The sequence below is a fragment of the Acomys russatus genome, chromosome 7 (genome assembly GCF_903995435.1).
Source record: "Acomys russatus chromosome 7, mAcoRus1.1, whole genome shotgun sequence".
Lineage (NCBI taxonomy): Eukaryota > Metazoa > Chordata > Mammalia > Rodentia > Muridae > Acomys > Acomys russatus.
In genome coordinates this window covers 61,517,303-61,539,688 of record NC_067143.1, presented here as the reverse complement: position 1 = coordinate 61,539,688, position 22,386 = coordinate 61,517,303, and the positions used below count along the sequence as shown (strand labels likewise).

The 22,386-nt window shown below is 41.6% G+C and overlaps 1 protein-coding gene across 1 annotated transcript in view; it reads right to left on the bottom strand.

Annotated features, from left to right (window-relative positions):
• Positions 1-22,386, bottom strand: part of Usp47 (ubiquitin specific peptidase 47) — an 84,610-nt gene that overhangs the window by 8,463 nt on the left and 53,761 nt on the right. The window contains exons 12-22 of the mRNA XM_051149218.1: positions 17,926-18,057; positions 17,359-17,435; positions 16,679-16,734; positions 14,449-14,561; positions 13,668-13,772; positions 12,353-12,560; positions 10,698-10,813; positions 8,732-8,851; positions 6,740-7,517; positions 639-814; positions 241-321 (exon numbers count right to left, since the gene is read on the bottom strand). Of these exons, the coding sequence (XP_051005175.1) occupies positions 241-321; positions 639-814; positions 6,740-7,517; positions 8,732-8,851; positions 10,698-10,813; positions 12,353-12,560; positions 13,668-13,772; positions 14,449-14,561; positions 16,679-16,734; positions 17,359-17,435; positions 17,926-18,057 (1,962 nt within the window). The remainder of the gene's footprint in view (positions 1-240; positions 322-638; positions 815-6,739; positions 7,518-8,731; positions 8,852-10,697; positions 10,814-12,352; positions 12,561-13,667; positions 13,773-14,448; positions 14,562-16,678; positions 16,735-17,358; positions 17,436-17,925; positions 18,058-22,386) is intronic.

Sequence of the window (22,386 nt, the reverse complement as noted above, 5' to 3'; positions counted from 1 at the left end):
TACTTCCTTCAATAATGAACAGCAATGTGGAAGTGTAAGCCAAATAACTAAACCCTTTCCTTCCCAACACGCTCTTTTGGTCATGATGTTTTGTTGCAGCAGTAGAGACCCTAAGACACTGGATACAGGTCACTTTTGTACTATCCCAACAGAACCAAGCACTGCAGAAGAGATGAACAGCTAGAAGCCACCTCTACCCTTAGGTGTTGGCACCTTCCTGCCGTCTTAAGTGTCACTCACCTCTTGTTCATTGACTAAGAGCTGGCACACTTTAACTCTGTACTCGCCCTTCTTCAGTGCTCTCCCCAGGCGGATTGCGATCTACAAACAGGAACATTCTCTTAGAGGACTGCCTCAGCAGAACAAGCTAGGCTCATTCTGTTGTTAGTTTCTGTATTCCCCACCGTCTAAGCTCATGGGCTCCTGGAGAACAGGTGCCCTTCACCCAGTGCCCAGCACTAGACCTGTACCTGACACACTGTTCACAGTTAACCATGCCTGGTGGGGGAACAAGCGGAAGAACAGTAAGCATGCAGCAGCTGCCTGTGGGCTACCTGCTTCTTCACTGAAAGGACCACAAGGGGCTCTCAAACCTACTACTGAAACGGACTAATCTGGTAAGGATTACTGTCATCAACCTTAGAGTCATCTGAAAATGACGAAAAGGTCTCGTTCAATCGGACGCTCTCAAACTCTTGATTGCTGGTGTACACTCGAAACACCTTGAAGTGAGAGGACAGGACCCCAACAAAGGGCTCCAGATGCTGTTTGAAAGCTGCCAGGGTGATCCTCTTATCAACATGCACCATCAGCCCTGAGTATAAAAACAAACAAAATAGGAACAAAACTGTCAAAGCAGCTTCTTGAATATTAAGTAAAACAGACCACACTTCTTATGCTAGAGTTTTGGGTAATAAACAATACTGAATAAAACAGCAACACAAAATATAACCAACCCAGATACAGATGGAGGACTTGACAGGCTCAATCTACCAAACCTCTACTGCAATGGTTCCCAACCTCCCCAGTGCTGAGGCCCTTGGATGCAGTTCCTCATGGTATGGTGACTTTCAGCCATAAAATTATTTCACTGCTACTTCATAACTGTAATTTTTCACCGTTATGAATTTTAATGTAAATATCTGATATGCAGGATATCTGATATTAAGATGTCTGATATGTGACCCCTATGAAAGGGTTGTTTGGCACCCCCCTATGAGTCGAGACCCAGGTTGAGAACTGTTGCTCTAGGGTTTCCAGGTTCACACAGTGCTAGCTAGTTCTGGCCAGCTGGCTGGGCTGCGCTCTTGCCTCCTCTGCCCACAAGCCACAAGCCACTGGGAGCCGCTGGCTTCCATCCCCATTTTTGCACCGGGAAAAAATGGAGCCATGCAAGGCAGCACACGCCTGTCATCCCAGCACTCAGAGAGGCAGAGGCAGGAGGGTCTTTGAGTTCGAGTCCTTCTACAAAGGGAGTCCAGGACAGCCAAGGCTACATAGAGAAACCCTGTCTCGAAAAACAAAACTCAAACAAAACAAAACCAGAAAAAGAAAATGGAGATGAAAGCACAGTGTTACAGTGCTGTATGAATTCAATGAGCTCACACATTTTCGAAGCTAAAGCACAGCGCCAGATCTATAGCAGCTGCTTCAAAACCAGGAATTATTATTGAGATGCGTGTTTATCATGTAGCTGAACTGTAGCAGGGTTGCTTGTAAACATCCATTGTTGCCACCTCCCTCAGGCTTGAACTGAAACTTTCTTGGCATCCTGATGGGATTACCTCTCATAAGCTATTTGTTTCTCTTTTTCTGAGACAGGTCTCACTAGGTAGCCCTGGCTGGCCTGGAACTCAGAAATGTTTCCATGCTGGGATTAAAGGTATGTGCCACTGTGCCTGCCCAATAAGTTATTTTTCTGCATTCCTTCCTAACACCTACCTTGGTCAGCTCTTTGTGCCTTGTGAGATACTTGTAAGAAGGTAGCTAGCTATCCTGGTCTTCATATTCTGGCAAACATGGTTGTGAGCCTACCTTCTCTGTCTTTTTCTCTTGTAATAAGGTAGGTACTGGGCCCACGAGCAGCCATGCGACCAGGCTGCCGCTCAACAGCACGAGGCTTCCTTGTCAGTAGGCGAAGGCTGCAAGCACTTCTGGCTTACATTCTCAGGCCAGGCGAACTGGCTAGATAAAACATTCTCAGTATGCTTTCTAAGTGAATTAATTTTCACTGACTACTTTCCTGGTCATGAAACAGGTTATCAAGTGGGTAAGGAGTATAAACAAGGAGAAAGCATGAATAGTGATAAGCTTGAGCTTGGTTTTACTCTGCAATGTTCGAGGCAGCTTTTTTTAAACTGCTTAGAGCGATAACTTCTAAGCTTTAAAGGATAACACCCAATTGCTAATCATACGGGAACCAAATTTACATTTACATCAACAAGACCCTGAAGATTCCGAAGGAGATGTGTAATGTCCAATGAATGGAAACCAAAAGCTGAGGGCTTGGAAACAGTGATCCAAGCTGAGCCTCAGCTCTCCCTTAGGATCCTAGAAGCCTGTTCTAAACATCAAGGTCAACACAGAACCTTTCTTTGCAAACAGCCTTCTCTCGCAGCCTCTACAGATGGGAAAAGGGCTTTCCCCTCACAACCCTGTCTATTATTGTAGTGAGCAGTAAGAAGCCTACTACAAATTCCCAGGAAGGTTAAACTGGCCAAGTAGCCTACCTTTTAAAGAGTGTATCAAATCTTCTATCAGAAAGGAGACTTTCGACTCGCTGCAATCTGCTCTGAGGGAGTGTCTACTATCCGACTGACCTTCATTACTGTTCTCTGTCAACTAGAAACTTTCCAATTCTTCCTCCAGAGAGTGGCTCTCCTCTTTCTCAGGGCCTTCACTGACTGACTGCAGCCAGAAAGCATTTGCTGTTTGTTAGTTTTCTTGTCAGAAAAAGCGGGCAACTAGATGGCAGTTTACAATCAGAGTATCAGAGTGGAATCCTAGCAGCACAGCTTACTAGGAATATGACCCAGGCTAGAGAACCTCTTTGAAATCAATGTTTCACCAGGGAATTCAGGTTTCACACAGCTGCTGAGAGGACTATATGAAATCATGCAAGCCTTTTGAGGTAGCCCCTGGGAGGAAAGTTAAGCATTAATATAACACAACTTCTCTGTCACCATTTTGGCCAGCACCGTACATTTTTACACTTGAGTTTCTACAAGACAAATAATATTGATGCCAAAGGATTCTGGTATTATATAGCATTAGCTAAACATAGATCCATGTGCTTGTATTACTGTTTTCTTTCATTTAAAAGAAAGACTTTTCAGACTATAAGTAATTTCCTTTAGAAAACATTTTCACATTTATTGACTTCTCTCTGTCTGTATCAAGGGACACAGAGTGTATGTGGAGGTCAGAGGACACCGTCCCTTCTACCATGTGGGCTCTGGGGATCAAACTCAGGTCATCAAGGCTTAGCAGAAATCATGTTTACCTGGTGAGCTATCTCACTGGGCCAAGTCTCCTCTTTGGGTGTGTGTATACATGTGTGCAAGGCTGCTGGCACATGTGTGCTGCTGGCTTGTGGAGGCCGAGAGCACTCTTAGGCTCCGTTGGAGCCAGTTTTCTTGAGACAGAATTTCTTATTGGCCTGGAGCTGGCCAAGAAGTCAGTCTGTCTGGCCTGCGAACCCTAGGTATCTGCCTGTTTCTGTCTTCTCAAAGCTTGGAGTACAAGTCCAAGTGTGTGCCACTATACTTGCTTGTTTTCACGCAGTTTTTGGGTACGGAACTTAGGTCTTCATGTTTGCAAGGCAAGCACTTTACTGATGGGGCAGTCTCTTCCTCATTTCTACTTCTAATAGCTACATAGGGCCTGGCATCTAGGGTTCTCTTCCAAAGGCAAAAGAACCATGCACATTCAATTAGAAGCCTTACAGGGACTGAAAAGCTGGTTTAGCAGTTAAGAAGCCCGCCATTCTTGAAGAGGACCAGAGTTCAAGTCCCAGTTCCCATGTAGGGCAGCTTACAACAACCTGTAATTCCAGTTCCAGGTGATCTGCCGTTTTCTTCTGGCCTCTCAGACACTACCACATATATACATACACAGTGCCCCCTCCCCCCATAAATAAAAAGAAAATCTTAAAAAGAAGCCTTATACTCTGTGGCCGTGCTGCTGCTCACTGTATAGATGCTATGTATGTCTGTCTTTTGCCACGCACGCCTCCATCCTCTGTGAGTGTCAGTTCTAATCTGTCAATGGAGGACACCAAGATTTGCTTTACTAATTCAGAGACACTTGGAGAAATAAACATTCTAAAAACTAAAAACACAGGGGAGAATTAATATATGCTTTGTGTTTAAGACAGAGTCTCACTATGTAGCCAAGGATGGCCTAGAACTCAGAGAGATCTTTCTGGCTCTGCTCCCTCAGTGCTGGGATTAAAGACACATGTCACCAAGCTAGGCTAATACATGATTTGTTAAAGAGTAATGCTAATAAGCATTTCATTTTTCATATACTTCTTTTTCATATTTGGGAAAAGTGTATATTAGCTGGGTGGTGGTGGCGGCGGTGGCAGCGGTGCCGTGCATGCCTTTAATCCCAGTATTCAGGAGGCACAGGCAGGCGGATCTCTGTGAATTCAAGTCTATCCTGGTCTATGGATTGAATTCTAGGACAGCCAAGGCCACGCAGAGAAACACTGTCTCAGAAAACAAAAACAAAACAAGCAAACACAACAACAACAACAAAAACAAAGAATTGTATATTGACTCTGGTTTTGTTAACTGTATGGTAGCTCTAGCCTATGGTTCTGAAAAAGTCCTTCCCGAAAGTTCTTTTTACAATTCATATAGCTCTGCCTTCTGAGTATGTCTGCTGTTACTGCTCGGCTTAAATGCCAAGCCCCCACGCCCCCCCTCTCATATTTGGTTTTTCAAGACAGAATTTTTCTCCGTAGCCTTGGATATCCTGGACTTACTCTATAAACCAGGCTGGCCTTGAACTCACAGAGATTTGCCTGCTTCTCTGCCTACTGAGTGCTGGGATTTAAAGGCATGCACTACAATATCTTGGCTACAAATCAATCTCACTCTGTAACATTTGAACACTCATTTTTCCTCTTGCCTATTATCAAATTAACAAAATTAAATTAGCAAATTAAAAGGGTTGGAATGTGGCTCGGTGGTAAAGCACCAAATTCATCCCTAGCAGCACACAAAATAAAAAAAAGACCCAAGGAACAAATGAACCCTCTCTCTCAAATTGCCTTTCTTTTGCCATTAAATATAGATATTTAAAGGACATGGCAAAGGAATCGTTGTTTGCTTTGGACATTAAAAAAAAAAAAAAAAAAAAAAAAAAGTAAAAAATCTTTTTTTCCTGTGAACTGAGTAAGTATATTTTAAGCTATCCAAACACTACAGCCTATTGCCACTGCTCTTCATTATGCTCTATGACCCGAGAGTAAGACCCTACTGCTATGTTTGAGTCATGGGCATGGAGAAATACAGTTGGCACTAACCTGGAAGTTTCCTCTCTGTCGGCTAACTTTCAAAATGCTGGAAGGTTCTATGCATGCTACTAGGGGACAAAAGTAATCAGTTTCTTACCCAGCTATGAAACTGGTGAGCTATGATAAGTGAGACAGGCCTGGCAGGATCTGTCCACTGGTGCAATAGTAGCATACATGTTAATGGGAAGAACTAAGAAGCAGACCTCACATCTGGGATAGTACATGGGCCAAAGCCCAGTGGCTGACTGGAGCATAGGCCCTAAGGGAGAACTTACTCTGCTAAATGGAAACAAACTGGCCCCTAAAGTACTTAACAACTTTATGTTCACAGAGCAGTACTTCTCTCAGCCCACATCAGAGAAGCTTCTTTTTGCAAAAGACAGTAATTAATACAAAGACCCACAACTGGTCACTGTGTGAGAATAAAGGATATAGAGTACTTAGCTTTAATGGAACAGTTATATCACACACACACCCCAAGGCTGAGGAACCCTGGAGAAGGGGGGTGGGGTGTTAAAATTTTAAGAGCCAGAGGTAGCTGATGACTGTACTAAAATAGTATTTGCCCAATGTGACAAGGCCATCTGTGTTCTGTGTGTGAACTCACAGTGGCCATGACCTACACAAGATGAAGACAGATAAAATCCCAGCACGGTTGGGTAGGATTCACAGTCCCAATCCAAACTAAGGAGCTACTGGCAACGGATGTCTGCTAGAGGAAGAAGAATCCAGTTTTCTTCAGGGATGTGGCTCCAGCAGACGGCCCCATACACACAGACAGCACTGCGTGGACTCAGTGGGTTTAAACACAGCACATGAAGCTGGTAGGGATGAGTGGTGCTGGGGAGGACAGGGAATGAGCTGGAGAAGAGGGAAGAGGGATGGATCTGATCAAAACACAATATGCACATACAAACTTCTCAAACAAAAAGTAAATCTTTAAAGAGTCTGGCTTCTTCAGCAGTGAGGGTGCATGTTACCTTATGCATTCCTTGGCACTCTTACCATAGACTTTCCTAATTTGGATACTCTTCTACTTAACTTGACACAATTACTGCCTAAAGTACTGCGCTGCAAATAAAAGAAAACGCAATTATCTTACAGTCCACGGAGTTACTGTAAGGCAATCTTAGAGCTAGGCACTGGGTTCGTAATCAAAACTTAAGTGAGAAGCACACTAGCACTGTTTCAATAGCCTTCCACTCAAGTACATACATTTGTGTCCTTCCCCAGAGCCTTCGTCCGCAGTGTAGGGCTCAGCTCTGAAGTACATGTACTGCATTTCCCCCCTGCTCTTGCCACTCTCGTCATATTCACTGTCAGTCCCAGAGTCTTCTTCGGCTGTGTCCCACGTCTCCTTTCTGCCTTCGTTTGCCTTAGTTCTTCTACTACTTGTGATACTGTGAGAGTCGAGTCCATTGGCCAGCGGGATCTGAGCGCTGTCTGCATTGCACAAAGTGTCGCTGCTGTGACTGGAGCTAAGAATATCACTGTCTACTGAACTTGTACTCCGGTCATTATTCACGTCTGAGTCTGAACGCTCTTCAGACTGAAAGTTTTCTGGGTCAGAAGTCTGAATGTGCTGTTCAAGTTCTCGATTATCCACAGAGGTGGAAGAGCCCCTCTCATTGAGAGGGGATTCAATATTCTCAAAGTCACTCGTCTCAGTGCTCTTGCTGCTGTCTCCATTGTCTCCATCCTGCTGCTGCTGCAGGGACAAGCTTTTGAGTTTTTCAGTGCTTTCTTCTAGAATAGCATCCACAGACTTTAAATTCCCTGCAGGTCCTTTCACTCTCTCACAATCATCGTCCACATTACCAGAATCGCCTCCAGCTTTCTGGTATGCTGTCCTTTTAGAATAAGATCCTGGCGATTGTTCAGGCAGCAAAACAAATAACCGGATTGTATTTGCATGTCGATCCAGGAGTTTCCACAAGTGGGAATCTGTGAAGGCCGCCTGGTGATCCAGAGTCTCAGAGCTTTCAACAAACACCTAAACAGTGAGTGTGAGACAGTGTTAGTAGCATTCTTATTCTTCGTAAGAATAGCCTACCAATATGAGCCAATATATAGTAGATTATAGGATTTGTGACATTATGCATAAATTTGGCAGGCATGGTAGTATACACCCCATCTCAGTACTTGGAAAACAGAGGCAGGATGATTGTCACAGTAGCCTGGTCTATGTAGTGAGTGCAAGGCCAGCTAAGGCAAATACAAGATCCTGTCTCCAAGAAAACAAAACAAAGCCAAACAAAAATTAGCCATATATTTGGCAATAATTAACAGTATGTTGGGTTTTTCATAAAAAGCTATTACTATTTAAATAAACATTATAAATTAAGACTATTAGTTAACCATTTAAAGAAGACAGCGGGGAGGAAAAAGGTCTGCTCTGGAACTCTTTTCCCTAAATTAAAATTATTATGGTTTAAACATTTAAAAATTAATTATATTTAAAAAATGTACTGTGCACACATGAATGTGTGTGTATGTATGGGTATGTGGCACACATGCAGAGTTCAGAGAAAACCTGAGGTAGTCAATTCCCTGTCTCTACTATATATGTCCACGGGATCAACTTCAGGTTATCAGGCTTAGCCACAGCGTCTTCGACCTGACGAGTGCTCGTGCCAGTCCACAGGTTATACTTTAATATCACTCACTCACAGAAAGACACACACACACACACACACACACACACACAGAAAATACACAATTAATAAAATGATATTAAAAGGTGGCAAGACCTAAAACAAGCTTGACGACTTGTCTCCTCCGCAACAGAGAGGTGAGCAGGCAAAGGGGAGAAGGATGGAGGGCCTCACAAGGCACAGCTCTGACGTGGTGTGCAGGACTGTCTTACCAGGGAACTCAAGGATGGAGTTAGGAAGACAGTCACTGAGGAGAGAGACTCAAACACAAAGGCTCAAAAAGGCATGACGAATCAGAGCTTGAAATGTAAAGGAAGGCAGGGAAACAGGAGAAACTGCTCCCAGGCAGGGGTAAAAGGAGCAGCAGCAATGCTGAGTCAGCAGAGAAAGAAGCCTAACTGGATGCAAAAGAAGGAAATCTGGGGAGGCTGTGTACATTGAACAGCTCTCTAGGACAGCAAACGGGACGGTGCTGCTTGCAGCCAGGCTTACAATACTCAACGTTACTCCATTTGTTACCAGCATAGGAGACACAATGAAAAGAGAGACACACCTTGTTACTTCTGAAGAAGCCCTCCGCCTTCAAGGTCTTACTAGGCACACTGAGGAGGCGCAGGTCATTGTAGCAGCGCTCCAGCACTATCCTCATGGACTCTGCAGGTAAGTGCGTGGCCTGCAACGAGAATGTCAGTTCAGAGTGAGCTACTCAACAGAACTCTTCCTGAAATTAGACACTCAGGAGAGAAGACAGTGCAGAGTTCCTAAAGCACATGAGAGCAGGCAGGTCCTTAGCTGTCAATCCTAGTACCCACCCTGAGCCCACAAAAGAAGAGCCAGAGAAAATTAATCTTAAGTAGAGAGTTAACAATTTTTGGTGGCTCATCTCCATGTCACTTAGGCTGTCAACTGGAGCAAAGGAACCCTGTCTAACCTTCAAGGCCTTTGCTTATGACAAAGCTCTGTGACCGCACTTGTTCTTCAGCATTTCCCCCATGAGGCCATTAGCTTCACTACAGAGTGGGCTAGCATACTGTCTTCTCCTCTTGTTTTTCTCTTTTTTTTTTTTTTTGGCTTTTCGAGACAGGGTTTCTCTGTGTAGCCTTGGCTGTCCTTGAACTCGCGGTGAGCCGCCTGTCTCTGCCTCCCGAGTGCTGGGATTGAAGGCGTGCGCCACATGCCTGGCTCTGTCTTTCATCCAATCTCAGTGCTTATGCTTTGCAATGGATTAGAGAGGTTTGCACGTGGCACTTACTTTAAACGTAGAGAGTATTATGATCACCTGGTGTGCATGTGTGCGCAAGTTAGCCATCACGTTAGCCGACAGCACAGGAGCTGTCTTTTGATGCTGTGACTGGCAACAGTGGTGGAGGTCTCTTAGCTGTTACCAAACCTGACAAACTTCACAACATCTCTGCAACCAGAACACTTATTTACTGATGGTCACGACAACCCCGTGCAACGGGAACTAAAATCCCCAGACATCAAGCTATAAGACAAAGCAGATGGCTGAAAACTGTACTTTAAACTTGTAGTCACCGGTCAGTAAGGAAGGCCACAAAACTGTTTGCATGCTCAGGGTGCAGAGCGTGGGACCCTTGAGACAGAACAGTCACCTGTTTCACATGGTTCAGTCCATTGTCCAAAGACAGCCAAGTGTTTCCATCACCTCATTCCAGCTCTAACATTCAGAACTGGCCGACATTCTGAGCCACTATTTAATACATCACCTTCTTTTTGTCAAGGCTGCTTACTCACCTCACTGTTGCTAAGCCTGAGTGCATGCACACATACCACAAAACAAATAAATGCAATAAAAAACATTTTAGGACTGGGTGTGGTGGTGCACTCCTTTAATCCCAGCACCCAGAAGGCAGAGGCAGGCAGATAGTTATGAGTTCAAGACTAGCCTGGTCTATATAATGAGTTTCAGGCCAGCTAAGAGCACATAGGAAGACCCCGCCTACAAAGTAAAATAATAAAAACAAACAACCCACTGTATGTCTGCCTTCCTTTGAAACATAACAACCACAAGCCTGGCAGTGTCTGCTTACATAGCCATTCCTTCTTCCAATCCACTTTCCCTGAACTCTTGGCCAAATGCCTTTACCTGAATGATTTAAACAGCTTCCTCAGTGTCACCCAAACTCAGCCTCCACGCACCTTGAACCCCAGTTTAGTGTCACTAGACTTACCATTCTGAAGAACAAAGGATCTACTTAGCACTGCACCAATGAGAGTCCAGTTAGTGTTTAAAGCCTTCTGTGAAGCAAACTCAATTCACACCTGTAGCACGTGTTTCACAGAAAGCAGCTCAAAGCATAGTCCAGGTCAGCGCTACTGCCCCACTCCCTCAAGTTCTCAGTTTGTTTTTTCTACCTCAAGTGTCTCTTTCTCCTTCAGTTGTGTTCTGTCTGTAAATATTGCTCCTTTAAGGTAGAACCTATAACTTGCAACTACCACAGTGAGTCACACATGCAGCAAGAACTCAAATATATTCATGGTCTGATTTCACCACTTACCTTTGAGATGAGCTGTTTGAACTCTGTAACAGTCTGATTTAAATAAGCACGTACTGTTACAGGAGCAGCGACAGTCTCTGCCTTCAGATCGACAATATGCACTTTCACCATCACTTCTATTGCATTAAAAACATAAAAATGTACTGGAGGTTACTCTTTTTTTTTTTAACTGCATTTTACATGAGCAATGCATTCTAAATGTGTTTCTAATAGGTGGCAAAAAGAATAAGCTCTCATGTAATATAGTAGATTTATATGATATCCATCTAATGTTCTTTAAATTGACCTATGTTAAACAACAACAAAAAATCCAAATATAATTTAAAATATTTTATTTCCTTCCTGAATATAACACAGCCTCAAATTTATTAAGCATATTAAAAATACAACCCAGTTACTTCTTAATCTTCTGCTTGGTAAAGTACATATGCAAAAAGATCCAAATAGAAACTAAACCACAGCACTGAAAACATACATGGGAGTAGAGATTACAAAACAAATACTAATGGGACATAGCCCCAGTTGTGACTTATAAAGAACCCCATTAAATTATTCATGACCTTGTTGCTCTCCTCAAAAAACATAATTCAAATTCCCTGGAAAATTCAAATAACAAACGGGTCTGGTATATCTGTTCTAAATCGTATTCACGTGAAAAGGAAATAGCCGTCAAGCATTACATTAAGCAGTTGTTTTGTCTTACTGTCAATTCTCAAATTTCCCCTTACACTGTTCACTTAAATAATAAAGTATTCTAAGATCTTGATAATTAACAAATAATAGAAATGGCTCCATGAATATTATTACACATCATATTTAAAGTCTGTTTAAAACCTTTTTTACATTTATTTGGTATTGGAGTGTTCTCTGTCTCTTTCTTACACACATACTCACACATACTCACACATGCAGAGAGGGAGTTGGTTTTGTTCTTGCATCTTGACGGCCTCATCACGTTTTAGGAATTAGTTTTATTACTGATTCGTGTAATTATTTAATTATTTTTATCTTTTTTATACCTCACTCAGAAAAATCTCTTACAGGAACTCTATACAAAGTACAGAGTCTGGATAATGCAAGCACCACTAAATTTTCAGAAATGAGACAAGCAGGCTTCTTGGGAGAACAGTGTACTTAATATACTTTGGACAGCAAAGCCGTACAAAGCAAGGAACTGTATGGTTTCCATAAAGAATAGGAGAGGGAAGGGGGGAAAGAGGAGGAGGAGAGGGAAAGATGGTGGCATGGATACCGTTGGGAGTTGAACTGGTAACTATTTCATATCACCCTGACAGGAACTTAGCATTTAGCATTCCACATTAAAGAAGAGAGCCCTACTGAAGACTGGGAGGTGTTTTCTTGTTGCTGTTCCTCATTATTTAAATTCTGTGTAGAGACAAGGTCTAGCAAATGTGCCCAATTGAACTTGTGATGTGCCCATCTTAGCCTCCCCACTGCTAGAATCACAGCATGTGCCAGCAAGCCCAGCAGAAGCTGGAATGTAACTTCAAACTCATTGCTGACTACTTCTGACCTGTCAAAATTATGCATATTTTAAGAACATATAAAAAATTTAAGTCATTCATGTCTATGATCAAAACATTTGATCACAATAATTTACAGTAATTACAACTGAAGAGTATAAAATTGCTTACCTCCAGGCTTGTAAGACTGAAAAACTTGATCAGGTTTTCTTGTCTCCAACAGCAGATCAAACATGTACGTGGACTTGACTCCTCCTAGGAGCAGCCCCATTGGCGTATCTTCTTCTCCTTCATATGATCGTTCCAGGTAATCGTGAAACTCATCATATTTTACCAGGCGACAGCAATCCAGGGGGATCACATCTTCTAAATCTACCATCTAACAAAACACAATCCCCCACAAGACAAAAAAATATGGTGTTTTAGGATAGTATTAGAGGAAGGTCCAACAATGTTTTCAAATGTTAATTTCAGTGCCTTGAAATCTGGTTACTGCCCTACTACGGGTACTGTTATGAATGTTGAAATATCTCCTGTAACCACATGATGATAAGGAATGTTCCCCATTTATGCCTGATTGGCTAAATAAAGATGCTGAACCTTATGACTGGGTAGAAGAGAGGAAGATGGAGTTTGGGTGCCCAGGCTAGGGTTCCCTGGGAGCCATCAGAATCTGCCCAGCACAGTACTTACAGCTTAAAAATAAATCACAGTCTCTCAGTGTGAATCAGTGGGAAACTACTGCCTTAATAATTTACTGTATTACTTAATATACCAAAAATAATTCGTTTTTCTACAACAGGCTAGTGTGCAGAAATCCTACCAAGAGCTCCTTATATACAATAAAATATACAGAATTATGATTTCTATCAGAGTAATAGATATCTTTGATTTTTTTTTTTTTTTGAGAAAGCCACATGAGAAAGGCTGGCTCTGAATTCACTATGCAAAAAAGGATACCTTTGAACACTTGATCTTCTTGTCTCCACTTCCCAAACACTGGGATTACAGGGAATGAGCATTCATGCCTGGCTTAAATATATTTAATTATCACCTTTATTATTCCTTAAATAACATAAACTATACAATGATATAGTTGTGTCCTTATCATGGTTATAGTTGTAGGATAAATTATCTCAATATACTAATTTACTTTATGACATCCAAACAATAAAATAATCGCAAATCCTCAAAGAAAAAAAATTTCCTAATGAACTATAATGGTCTTCCTTCTGGCATCTCTAATGGCTCATACAGAAGGCACTCAATAGATACCTGCTAAATACATAGAGAGCACAAATAAATGTGTTTCTAATTCTATTTTCAGTATCCAGTAAGATTAATTGGCCTTTCAGATGCTTTCAGAATCAACTGAGTATATGCAAAGAACAGCTGGAGGATGGAGGGAGATTAACACATAACATTCAAAGTACTTACATTATCTGTCTCAACTATAAAACTTGGGTGCTATCGAAACTAAACGTACCTTATATGCCATTTCTACTGCCTCCTTTAATGTCTTATCCTTATGAACCTCCAACTTGTTTTCCATCATGACTTGTTTCACAGGGTGCAAACAGAATAATTTTATCTACAAAATAGAAAATACCATCATCAACTTACTAGGTCAAGTGTCCCAGATGAATTTTTTGGCAGATAGCACTTTTCTTCATTATCAAAACAACGTAATTAAAAAACAAAAGACATTGTTCGGAAAATTCTTTCTGCCCTTATTTCTAACTAATTGACAGTAATTTTTGAATATACTTAATTAAAATTTTTTTTATGTGTGCAGGTGCTTTGCTTGCATACATGTCTGTACCATGTGTGCCAGAAAGGGTGTCAGATCCCCTAGAGCTGGAGTAACAGACAGTTGTAGGTGCTGGGATTTGAACCCAGATCCTCTAGAAGAGCAGTAGTGCTTTTAACTGCTGAGCATCTCCTCATTCCTGTTTAAAGGCTTTAAAGGGAGAACAGCAGGGGCAGTGGGACAGTAACTAAGGTGTGGTGCTGTTTTCATGTGTTTTGCAGTCCTTCCCGCCTCAGGACATGAGAACGCCTGCCTCATACAGCGGTCAGGCACTGACCACCACGCTACACATGACTTGCTTCAGTATCAGCTAGGCTCATCCCTGCGGTGAGGCCACCCCAGCCGAGGACCACCGGCCGACCTGTCTGAGCAGCCGACTCTGGGCTACCATGAGAACGACAATGGTGAGAAAAGCAAACACCAACACCACTTGTCAACCACAAACATGGAATCAAACCTTGCATGTGTTACGTTCAATTTCTCGTTGCCTCTTTTCCTGTTCTTCCAATTCTCTCTCCTTCTGCACCAGGTTCTTAATGTGTTCTGGGTACTCGTCCACTTCTAGAAACTCTAGGAACATGAGACAGTGTCACTCAGAGTGGGTTCCCGTACCCTTTTGTTCTCCTGTGCATTCATGGAACCATGCAGCCTCTCCTCAGTGTGCAACAGAAGTCTTCCTGAGGCAACACTGAGGAACCACTGATGGGGAGATCATATTCAGACCTAGTAAATGGCCCAGCCCCTACAACTCAGCAAGACTTCAAAAATTTAAAAAGCCTTGGAAACTTAAAATCAAGTCATGTTTAATTTCAAATTATGCTATCACCATGGAATGCTGTGGCCTTTGGCAACTTTACTTTGGAACCTTGCTCCCTTAGCTTATTAAGAGCACCTGGCCCTTAAAGCATAGTACGAATGAGTCAATGTTACTGCTGCTACATATGTGATTGTTACTACATCCGATAGCATTACTACCTTCCTTCCTCCTCAAAGCAGCCCTTCAGCTACCTTCTAACCAAAGAAAGCAGAGGCATGAAACTGGTAACTCCGTGGAGTTTACATATATATATAAAAGTATTAAAAAAAAAAAAAAAAAAAAAAAAAAAAAACCAATGTGAAATAAGGACACTTGAATAAAGCCAACGACTGACTTTAAGGAAAACAATAACTATCAGTATCAATCAATAGAACCTGTAAAGAGTAAAAACACAATGTTTCCTGAAATCAGCTCCAGTCTTTAAAAAAAATCTTTCCTCACTGGCTGTATGACTTTCATGCAATCAACCAGCTAAAAAGCACACAGTGCCCCCTGGTGTTTACTGTAGAACTAGAGTTAGCCAAAAAGGGAAGGGGTAAAGCACTGCACTGTGCAAGGTCCCCAGGGTATATGAACTACAGTCCTGGCTACAGCAAATCTTCAGGTCCTGAAATATAAATCTGTTGAAACAATGACTATGTACTAAGTCTTGCTTAGTGAACTGTTCACAAACAGAAGAACAAAAAATATAATGGCTGAAAGATATCCTAAGAGCACATCAGCACACTAAAAAAAAGTATGCTCAGATCAAAGTTAATGATTACTTTTTTAAAATTATAAAACTCATCATATGTATATGCATCTACAGACACAATTACACACACCCTAACATGTTTGTAACACTGTGAATCAGTAAGAATTAGCAAGGAAAAAAAAAAAAAAAAAAAAAAACAACAAAAAACCAACACCCAAATTCACTGAAAATTCAAATATAGAAAGGACAAATATACTTTACACTAAGGATTATTTTGGGGAGGTTAAAGGGCAGCTTCAAAGGTTCTGGGCATTAAAATCAGGCCATCAGGCTTGGCAACAAGTACCTTTGACCAGCTGAGACCCCTGGGATTCTTAATAAAATTTAACAAAAAGTTTTTTACTAGATTCACAAAAATTTGTTCTTCAATGAAATAAAAAGATACTTAACTCTCTCTAATAAATGATTTCTTAAGTATTTCAGGCCATCTGGAGCCCTCTCTCAAACTATGTGGATATGAACAAAGTCAAAAGCTTGAAATAAGCAGTAGGTAATTTGAGCTTTCACTGCACACTAGCATTGCTACAAGACCCTGAGGTGTTGTCTCACTCATGTACGACACCCCATCAGGCGTCATCATTTCCAGTCTTCCCCTCTGCAGAGGCTCAGCAAACTCAAGTGATTTGCTCTAGAACACACACAGTAGGTGTGGACACTGTACAGGGTGAGTTTTACTTAAAAACCTAATTTGTTTATCAAAGAGAAAGTGTGTTATAGAGTATTCCAACCACCTATCTGTGTGTGGGTATTGCTTGCGTGTGAGCACATGCCTGCCTGTGTGTAGTACTGGTTGTCAGAACTTCAATCACCTAGCTGTAGCCTCATCTCCTTTCAAATCACTAAAGGGCCTGTTAAAGTGTCAGCAGGCCTCAGAATTGTAATCTTCCTGCCTCACTCAGCCCACCAAGTAGCTAGAGTTACAAGCACAAATCATTATGACCAGCTCGACAGACTTTTGTAAGCTGTTTTTATCACTTAGTATTATTTCATGAGTGTTTATAATTTACCCTCCCAAGTATTAAAAAATCCTAGCTGTTAACTGTTCTATCACCCAAAAGCAGTTATCTAGGTCTGTAAGATATACAAAGGAAATTACTTTACGATGGGCTAACATACTTGCATTTCTTGTTGGATCCTTCAGTCTGTATATCAGCATATATGCATTTGTTGAGCTAGGAGAAATGTTAAAAAAAAAAAAAAAGATTAACAGGTACTTCTAAATAGACAGTAGATTCCATTTATAAGCACCAGATCTTTACGTGAAATATTAGTGTCTTTTTCTTTCAAATAATCAAAAATCATACCACCAGAAAGAAAGGAAAATCATATGAAAAGATTAAAACATCTCCTTTTGGTAACATGGTGAGGTCATAAAGAAGGCTGTGTGCCACAAAGCCTACTACAGCTAAGTCAGGGCTTGGCAAACTGCTTTGCTGGAAAGAACCAAGAAAAAACTCCTCAGTCTTGCTGAATGGTGGTGGCACACGCCTTTAATCCCAGTACTCAGGAGGCAGGGGCAGGTGGATCTCTACAAGTTCAAGTCCAGCCTGGTCTACACAGTGAGTTCCAGGACAGCCAAAGCTACACAGAGAAACCCTGCCTCGAAAAACCAAACCAAACCAGACCAAAGTCTTTGCAGGTCCGCTACTCTGTGTTGCAACTCAAGCTGCTACAACAGGAAAGCATGAGCCAGCACGTATGAACAGACGCCCAAGGCTTGCAGTTTGCTGAGCCTGGGGTAAAGTTACAGCTCACTCCAGTGGATCAAAACTGAAGCTCATGCTATTATTGCTTACCTTGCAAAAGCACTGGAGTAGTAGCCCCTGCTTCCTGAAGAGCCACCATGTGTCTTCTTAATGTCTTCTTGTGTTATCTAAAAAGTTATAACATTATGCTTTTGTAAACACCAGTGGCATCATTACATTAACGCCATCATGTAAATACATGACCCAATATTCTAGTTTCCTCTGATCCTCCCCAGACAGGCTGGGCTTGAACGCTTGGCAATACTATGTCTCAGGCACCCAGTGCTAGAAATTACAGGTGTGAACCACCAAGCCTAACTCTAATGCAATCTTTTAGTCTCCGGTTAGATGGGTCATATTCCTAAGATAATTCCGAGTTTACCAATGGCTGCTCTGGTGAGTTAGGCTCAAGGGCTAGGCCCACATCAATCACAAGGAGAACATAAGAAGGAAGGGTGAAGGCTGGAGGAAAGGGGCAGTCTATCTTGGAAACAGGTAATAAACTCTAGCAAAGCAGAACAAAGGCACTAACAGTGAAAGGCTGGTTCCATAGGAACCTGAGACACACCATCATAGGCACTTCTGCTCTGAGGAACTACTTCACTTCAGGAGCCTTACCCTGCTCACATGCTGGTCATTGAAACTGTACCACTGCTCATCACTGAAAGACTTTATGCAAGCGTAATAGTGACCTCCAGCAGCACTCCCTGAATGCACCATCACCGAGAAGAGCTCATACATCAGGGAGTTCTAAGAAGAGAAGAAAAAAAAGTTTAGAAGAGAAGACTACAAAACTCTTATTTGAAACTCCCTATTTCCTATGGCTGCAGCATGAAGTAACATGACAGCTATTCTATGGAAGCTAATTTGTCCCTTAGGTAGCATTATGATGGCAAGTCACCAAAAACCTTAGTATGTGATACTTTCATCCTTCATTTTAATTATGATGTCTTCTGATCTTTGGACTATATATATATGTCTATAAACATGTGCTTGATTATTTATGAAAGAATAATAGTCTGAAATTTTGTGACATATGTGCTAAATGGAAAGCTGTTTTAATTTGCATAGCACGATCAAGAAATTACTAGCCAGGTGGTAGTGGCCTTTAATCCTAGCACTTGGGAGGCAGAGGTCCGTGGATCTGAGTTTGAGGCCAGTATTGTCGACAAAGTAAGTTCAAGGACAGTCAACACTACAAAGAAAAACTCTTGTCTCAAAAAATAAAAGAAAACAACAAAGCATCAAAAACAAAGAAAAATGAAAGAAATCACCAACACATTGCTTTTGCCCTTTAAATCGAATTCTGTTTCTGACAGTAATCTAAAGTATCTTCTAATATACTTATGCAGTATTTTTCGTAAGTAATATTAATTTGGCATCTATTATTTATATTAATAATGAATCTGAGCCTGGCATGGTGACTTACACTTTACATTACAGCACTTGAGAGGCAGAAGCAGATGTAACTCTGTGCAGTTAAGGCCAGTCTCATTCACACAGGGAGTTTTAGGACAGCCAAGGCTCTACAGAAGAGACGCTGTCAACACACCCACATCCCTGCCCCCTAATCCAGAACTGTACTATTTCCATAATATGTCAGCTTATGGCCATCCCACTCTGAACATAGCTTGTGTTGTCTATAACAAAAATAAGATATAAGGACCTTTCCTCTATTCTTTTGTTGGTAGTAGAGGCTGAACTCACAGGTGCTACCAGGCAAGGGCTCCAGCATGTAGCTGTACGTCTGCTCCTCTTTGTTATTTTCCACTTCAAGATAGTGTCCAAGTTGCCCAGGTGGTTTTGAACCCACTAAAGTTGCCTAGGGTAGGCCTCAAACTTATAACTCTTCCAGACCAGCCTTCCAAGTGCTAGGATTATAAGATATGTGCTGGGACACTAGCTTCAATTGCCTTTTCTTTTAGAAGCCTTGGCACTTCACACCCCCTTAAACAATTAGTAATGCTAGAGACCCTGGCAACCAGTATTTCCATCTTTAAAATCAATAGGGAGCTGTCAGATATGGTAGCTCAGGCCTGTAGTCCTAGCATTTAAGAAATCAGATATTGTGAGAGAGTGAGCGTGTGCGAGCGCACATGACAACACACACACACACACACACACACACACACACACACACACAGCGATGGTTTGAATAAGAATGGCTCCCATAGGCACACAGAGAGTGGCACTATTAGGAGACATGGCCTTATTAGAGTAGGTGTGGCTCTGCTGGAGGAAGTGTATCTCTTGGAGGTCTCAAATGCTCAAGCCAGGTGTAGTGTGAGTAGTGTGACCGTCTCTTTCTGCTGCCTGAGGATCAAGATGTAGAACTCTCAGCCGCCTCTCCAGCACCATGTCTGCCCGCATCATGATCACAATGGACTAAACCTCCAAACTGTAAGCCAGTCCCAATGAAATGTTTTCCTTTATAAGAATTGCCATGGTGATGGTGTCTCTTCACAGCAATAGATACCCTAATTAAGACAGCAAATATTTTTAACCTTAAAAACTCCACAACCACTTCCAAATATAAGAATGTTATTAACTCAGAGGCTCAAGTTATATAAACAGTAGTCACCAAGTGCTGAGAAGGGAGACTTTTATAAGTAGTTATCCATGCTGGAGTCGGCTTTTTGGTGACAGAATTGCCTAAAAATCATCATGCTCCATTAAAGAGGTGCAATAAACTCACTGGTTCACCAAGCTGGGGCTGGAAGGAACCCTTTCTTTGGTTTGTCTTCACCATTTCTACCTGCAGTGAATAAAAATAGGAGTTTCCAGGGCTGGAGATGGCTGCGTGTTTAAGAGCACTGGCTGCTTTTCCAGAAGACCCAGGTTCAATTCCCAGCACTCACACAGTAGTTCACAACTGTCTGTAACCTAGACATCCTCTTCGAGCTCTGAGGGCATCAGGCATATATGCATGATGTACAGAAATGTAGGTAAAACACCCATTCACACCAAATAAAATAACTTTTAAAAGAAAAAGAAATAGTCTCCAGTGAAGGTTATGACACAGAAAGTTAGAAAGACTAGTTTGCCACAAGTAGATTCTCCAAATGGGCAAGGAAGGGTTTTTCAGTTTGCTTTGAGAGGGTCTTGCTTTGCAACCCTTTCTGGACTGGAACAAGTTATGTTAGATCAGGCTAGCTTCAAACTTGCAGCTAATTCTCTGTCTTTTATCCTACATTTGGGATCACAGGTGTGCACTACTGTACAGGTCTGTTAGGTCTCATTCACTTTTCTGCAGGAGCTCTCCACTTTCTCTTTTTGTTTTACAGCACTAGGGAACAGATGCGGGACTTCAGGCATGCTAGGTGAATACACTTCCATTGCCTTTTCCTCTCTATTCATTGCTTCAAAAGTACTTTGGCCTTCCAAAATCAAGTATCAGCACATCTCACTTTGTTTTAAATAACTTTAAACTGACTATAATTATTAAATAATGAAACTTCTAGAACAAATTCTGAAAACTTGAGTAGTTCAAATTTTATTGCCAAAAGTAAGATTAATCAAAGTAATGACAGGCAGGCTGCAAAATTTACCTGTGATCTAGAATTTGTGCTGAGACCATTTTTAATTATTTTTTGAAATAGGCTCACTCTGCAGTCACTACTGGCTAGAACCTGATACCTAACGAGATCCTCCTGCCTCTGGCACCCAAGTGCCTGGATTTCAGGCATATATAAACTGGTTACTAGTAACATATTTTAAAGTTTTATTGTAATTAGCACCTTCCCACACAATTATGTTCCTGGAACATTCTGAGATTGCAAGTTCTAGATTAGAATTATATTTATCACATTACAAGCAAAAGCCAATTCAGCTTATATGAGGGAAGAGTTAAGAGTTCTCAGGTACAATATTTTACTAACAATTATACTGAAAGCATTTCCTGAAATAGGGAAAAGGCAAGAACACTGTCTTATCATTGCTACTTATGTCCTCCTGAATTGGACATCTACCTAGGGCATTAGGACAGGAAGAAGAAAAGGCAACCATATCAGAATGAAGAAACCACACTGTCTTTACTAACAGATACCACGATTATCTACACACAAGAACAGGCAAGGTGGAGCTGCACTGGGCTCATGGCAGCTTAATGGTCTCATATGGAGCTGTCATGTCTCTGTTGCCTTATTCACTGCCCAGCAATCCTCACTCACCTCTTTTCCCTGAATGGGGGAGGTAACTTTAAAAAGTCAAGGAGAGTGGTGATGGTGGTAAAAAGAGCAGCCTTGATCCAAAACAACTTTATACTATAATACTCCATTCTTAGATATTGCCCCAAATCTTTATATCTAATCATTCTGTGACGTGAAAGAAGGCAATCCTGCACTGCTCAGGGATTTGTATGTGAAACTACCCCTCAGTGAGGCTGGTTACATGGCTATAAAAGGGTAGCTGGACAAGAACCTTAAAACCACCGACACGGTGAAACAACGACCTACCACAGACGGTATCCTGGGTTTTGAAAGGTGTCCAGATCATAATTTAAAGAAGAGCACAATTTTCTAGAATTTCTAAGGATGGTTCTGCAGAAGAGAGAAAAGCCAGCCAAGGATTTGGTTTTCCCTAACTCAAGGCCAACCGTGTTATAAACTGTTTCAGAGTGCACCACTGCCAGAATTCTTAAAATGCAACAAATCAAGTCCAACACTCTTATTCCTCTATGAGCAAACTCAGTGAAGACAAAAGATATGAAAGGCAGAGGCAGCACCCATTCTAACAGGATCCAACTCTCAACACGCAACACCGTCTTCTAAGGATTAGCGTCCTGGTGATGGAGAGATGGCTCACAGGCTAAGAGTACTGGCTGCTATTTCAGAGGTCCTGAGTTCAATTTTCAGGTCACATGGTGGCTCACAGCCATCTATAATAAGATCTGGTGGCTTCTTTTGGCATCAGGTGTACATGTAGACATTGCATACATAATAAATAAATAAACTTTAAAAAATAAGAATAATTAGCATCCCATCTCTAAGTAGTGTTTCCCAAAATACAATTATGATTATACTCACCACAAAACAACATTTTAAAAAGCATTAATTAAAAAAAAAAAAAAAAACACCACAA